At 52.8% G+C, this 5,361-nt stretch overlaps 1 protein-coding gene across 2 annotated transcripts in view; it reads left to right on the plus strand.

The window, feature by feature from the left end:
- The first annotated feature begins 2,508 nt into the window (after nt 1-2,508).
- Nucleotides 2,509-5,361, plus strand: part of ATCAY (ATCAY, caytaxin) — a 12,250-nt gene continuing 9,397 nt past the window's right edge. For both annotated transcript variants that reach the window (XM_026865211.1, XM_026865212.1), the window contains exons 1-2: nt 2,509-3,064; nt 4,890-5,019. In XM_026865211.1, coding sequence (XP_026721012.1) covers nt 4,943-5,019 — 77 coding nt within the window. In that variant the 5' untranslated portion in view covers nt 2,509-3,064; nt 4,890-4,942. The remainder of the gene's footprint in view (nt 3,065-4,889; nt 5,020-5,361) is intronic.

The following is a 5,361-nucleotide window of genomic DNA, read 5'->3' on the forward strand; positions in this document are numbered from 1 at the left end:
GGAGGGCGGGTGGGGGGATTCACCGCCCTCCCGTGGCAGACTCCAAAACAGGTCTTTGACTTCCACCAGTGTACAAGAAACAGCTGGATTTGCTGTAATAAGAATAACATCAGCACTTCTGAACAAGCCAACAATTTCTATCACAGGTTCGTGCAGGTGGGAAAGTAATCTAGAGCCTCTCGGCTGCCGGTGACCTTGCAGGATCGCAGAAAGTCGCCATCAGCACAAGCTCTCGCTGCCTAAAACTGAGCATCAAATTCAGGGAAATAAAAGGAAGATGCTCACATGACAGTCAGTGTCTTTCCAAAAGGGACATAGCATCCTTTTCTCCTCCTCATGTGAGTATTTGACTCACAGATTGAAAAAAACACGCTATCAAGGAACATAAAACCACACTATTCCAGGTGGAGATACAAAAGAGACTGAAACAGGGTTAATAAAAAAAAAAAAAAAAAAAAAAAAAAAAAAAAAAAGCTGCTTGGGAAAACACCCAACACCAAGAAGGGTCTGATCCTGCACAACCCGTTCTCTTGCCTTGCCTCTCCCGAATCAGCAGGACTCTGCAGGAGTTGGCCTCAGCACAGGAGAATTCCCAGAGGAACGACAAGTGCTGGAAAACCCGCTTGGTGGGGTGTTCACTTGATACACCCCGGCATACCCGAAGAAAATGGAGTCCCCACAAAATCATGTGGCCTGGCAAGCAGCGAGGGGCTAAATCAGCCCATCAGCATGTGCTCAATGAAATACCTCCGTGATCCGACTGACAGGCTTTGCAAAAAGTGCACTTGCTCCAAGTCCCGGGACTGCAGCCAGTAGATGGCATTCACATGCCATCATATACAATCATGTGCTCTCAGCAGGCTCAGACTGCCTTGGAAAACACGAGAAGACATATAAAAAAAAAGGAAATAAAAGGTAAATATTCACCTTAGCCGGAGATGAGTTGCAGACTTTGACAATTAACTCTGGAGACATCGAGTGTTACAGACTCCCTGGCATCTTTTTCTGTCCCCATGGAGTTTCTGTCTGCTTCTAATATAGAAATATATACTATAGATAAAGAAATGTAATGCATCCCTGAAGCATCCGTTAGTATCTTGTGTATTCTGGACCACAGGGATGCCCAAAACATGAGACTCTCTGTCTCTACGTGGCTAGGAGCTGCTGGCATTTGGCTAACACTGATGTGTGTCGCTTTCTTTATAGTGACATCCCCTGGACTGAGTAAATACTGTCCTCAGCACCTCGTCCCGCCGGAGCCACTCATCCTACAGAACAACAACCAGTGTTGCCACGCTGGTGTTTGTAAGGGCTGGAAGCCCTGCCGAGCTACGGAAGGTCCCCCCGTTCCCAGCACGTGGGACACGAGAGCACCCAGCGGGGACGCGCGGTTACAGGAGCAGGGTGGAGTGGGTGAAGCGGTGGGAGAGGCGGGGTGTGTCCCAGGTGGGCAGCCACCTCGTGACATTGTGCCTTTACCTGCAGCACAGCACATCAGCCCTTCTCTGGGCCCGCAGACCTCAGGCGGCGCCGCTGGAGAGCCCCAGCGCCGTGCTGGGACTGCACGAGGAGGCTGCGTGCGAGCCAGGGCCAAGGCAGGACTCTTCTTCTTACTGTAACGGAGAAAGAGGTGCAGTAGGGAGGCTCCTGCTTCCACCACGCAGCACTCCTCCACCTCCCCACCACGCTCTGGTCACTGCAGCCCCTCTGCCCACTGAACAGCCCTGAAAAGAATCAAACGTGACGTTAGCGGGTGGCAACAGGAAAATCCCAGGGCAGCACGCACACAGCCCTTCCCAGTCCCGCTCTGTCAGTTGATATGATGAGAGATGTCCTCTCAGGCCCTTTCGGCCAAGACAAACCCTTACACTTGCTCCGCTGGAGGGTCACTGCCAAAGGCAGAGCCACCTTCATCTTTGTACAGCACCGAGCACGTTGGCTGCCCCGTGCAAACGTGGGGGGGATTTTTTGACAGCAGACGTCATCGTGGTTGGACTGGGTGATCTTCAAGGTCTTCTCCAACCTAGAGGATTCTGTGATCAAACCAACCCCACCTCCACCAGCAGCTGGGCTGTGGCTCTGGCCTGAGCTGGAGGGAAGGCCGTTTGCTGAAGCCCAGGAACCAGAAGGCAGAGACGTGACCCCAGGTGTGGAGCAGGTGGCAATCGCTGCTGCTTCATTCACTCTTAGATTTGTAAAGAGATCCTGGAGGCAGGGAGCAGGAGTCGATCCCCCAGCACAAGGAGAGCCATCTGCTGGGTCTGTCTGTACAGCCCCTGGCACCAGAAGTGAGACCGGTGCCTGAGGATTAGGAACAAATCAGCTTTGTATGTGCGAGGCGAGACGGACCATTAAATCCCGCATCCTGCCGCACGCTGAGGACACCTTTTACTTTCTCAGTGAATGATGCACTGTATTGAAAAGCCCTCCCCTTCCCACCCACCCCTCTCCAGCTCCCACACCTCCTCTAGGACCAGATCCTGCTGGATGATGGGCACCCCTCGCTCCCACTGAAAGCAGCAAGGAGACGGTGTGCTCAGCATCACTCATCCGGAGGAAGAGTGTAGGGAGATATTTGGTACCTCGCAGCCAATTGGAGGAGAGGTGACACTGACAGTGGGGTGCTTTCTGCTCCTCTCTCCACCCATCCTCCATAACACCCCCCTCCCTGTCATCCCCACCACCGCCATCCTCCTCACACACAAAAGCAGTGCAATTAGCTGATTTAAGAGACCGAGGCTTAGCCAGCTGCAAGAGGAAAATAATAATAAAATACCTTGGAGGGGAGGGAGGCAGCAGAGGAAGCAGCAGCCATGGAAGAATACAAATAACTGCCCTCAATTCCACCACCCCCCCCATCAACAAAAATCCAAAGCACAAAGCAACAACTGCTGCGAGAAAGGCCGACCTAGATGCATCCCCACACTCCTCCGCTGAGAAAACCGCACGTATCCGCATCCGGATCGGGGCGCTGGACCTGCTGAGCAGCCCGGCTCCATCGGGAGGAATGCCCGGCTGGGATACAGGCAGGATCTGCTTTGTTCCTCGTTAGCCACAAGCATCGGTGAGTAGAGCATCATCTGGGCTTCCACGCTGCTGGGCAAGGTTTGAGATTAAGAAACACCAGACGCCAGCCTGGGATTTGCTTCAATGTCTTTCCTTTCTCTTCCTCCCTCCATGATGCTTTTCAGGGTCAGCAGAAAGCGGATGACAGCGGTGGGGAGGAGGGAGGGAAGGTGGGGTCTCTCTGAGCCCCGAGGTATCTCCTTTGCCTGCATGTAGGGAAATCAAACCTGGAGACATGTGTGACGGTGTCATGGGCATGGCAGGCAGCGGGGCGGGGGGGAGGACAGCTTACCCCGTGTGTGTGCCGGGAGGGGAGGCTGAGAGACGTGGGGCAGGGAGAGCGAGCGCCTTTGCTCTGATTCCTGTCTCTGCCAGCGCCTGTAATAAAGACAGATGCTGGATTTACTCAGGCCTCTACGTAGCTTCATTCCTTTAAACCAGATACACGCAGACAGATTTATCTCCCTCCAGATCATCACCCGTGACACCCTCTGTAAATATAAGCCTCCAAAGGAAGCCGAAAAAGCACTGGCTTGCCAGAAGAGCCATAGAGCCATGGGTCAAGCTCTGCTACCTGCTGATTTCCCTGACACCAGGAAACAGAGACAGTTACCCCATCCATCTGGCAAATCACCCTAGGTCCCTTATCCTAAAAAATAAAAAAAAAAAAAAAATTGTTAGTATCCAGCCAGTGCCTGGGTACATTTACAGTGTAAAGGCTGAGCTCAGGAAGAGCATTCACAACCGTCCTGCGGTGGACAGGTTAATGCATGTGCCTGACATACGAGCTGATTTCCCTTGAACATGTTCTATATAAGGCCTGACCTTGTCCCCTCCAGCCTCAGGTGCTCCTAAGCTCAGCTGCAGCAACACCCAGCTGAGAGCAGAGCGGATCTGCTCCTCTGACCAGAGCTGGTCCTGCCAGGTTCTGCAGAACAGCCCCTGGGAAATCGGGGCAGAGGTCTGGTTTTTGCTAGCTGGCAGCGTAGGAACCTTCTAGTGAAGGTAAATGATAATATATGGTCCTTAAGGGCACCTCGTGCTGCTGGGGTGTTAGTACGAGTGAGAACAAGGCTCGCTGGATTGGAACTTCTGTTCACACCGGTGCAGGAGAAAGCCCAGGGAACGGCACCCCCGCCTTGCCTCCATTTGAGGTGCTCCAGATTTTTGGCATCTCTTTGGTTTACCTGGAAGCAAGGCAGAGCTGTGAGTTCTTCAGGGCTGTGGAAGGACATTCAACATCCCTGTGAAGGCCTCTCTGCCCTCTTCCATTTCTCTCGGGGTGCAGGGACAGACATGGGAATGGAGCCCAGGCCAGGCAGCACCAGTCAGGAATTTCTCTGCAAAACTAAAGCCATTAACTTCTGCCCAGGCCAGCAAAATGGAAACTGGTGCTACTGCCAAACCAACCTGAAACCAGCCTGGGAGGAGCTCTTCTCTTCCCTTTCAGCCACGTTTCATTTCCCTCAGCAGAGGTGCTTGTTTATGTTGAGATTAGTATTGGAAGAGAAATAGCAAGGGAAAAATGGGTGGACATCAGCCCAGGCAGTGCTGATCCTCAGGGAGAAGTGCTAAGGTCACACAGAGCACGGGCAGACCTTTTGCTTTGATCCAAGGCCAACCTCACCTCCTCTTTCTTGTCCAAAGCAAGTCAGGTAGCTACAAAACCCCATGTCCTTGCCTTGTTGCTTTGGCAAAACAAGCAGCTATCACTCTGCTTCTCTGTGGGGCATGGTATCAGCATACCTGCTCTGAACGGTTCAGATTAAACCCTCCCGGGCCAGGGTGCTCGATGCCAACCTCTCCTGCCTTCCACCTTCCAGACTGAGCCCTTCCTCGAGGGAACTGCCGCGCAGCCAGCCCCTCTCTGAGCACGATGGGAACCACAGAAGCCACTTTGCGGATGGAAAACGTGGATGTGAAGGAAGAATGGCAAGACGAGGACTTCCCCAGGTTTGTTCCCTAAAAAAAAAAAAAAAAAGCTCAGGAAAATGTTATTTCTTCCTGGAAGAAACCAGCAGGTCACAGAGAATGTGGGTCCCTCCCACCAGCCCCAGAGGCAACAGGAGTCTTAACTCCAACAGAGCAATTCTGGCCAGAGAACTGAGCTTTGGTAGCAAGGCTGCTCTGAAAGCCTAAAAATTTTGGGGAGGCTTCTGGCAACCCTCTGTGAGCATGCCAAGGAGAGGGTAAGGAGCTGGGTGCAGAGGGAAGGAAGGGAGGGATGGATGGATGGATGGATGGATGGATGGATGGATGGATGGATGGATGGATGGACAGACACAGGGATGGACG

This window comes from Athene cunicularia (assembly GCF_003259725.1).
Source record: "Athene cunicularia isolate RWA chromosome 28 unlocalized genomic scaffold, athCun1 chr28_part2, whole genome shotgun sequence".
NCBI lineage: Eukaryota > Metazoa > Chordata > Aves > Strigiformes > Strigidae > Athene > Athene cunicularia.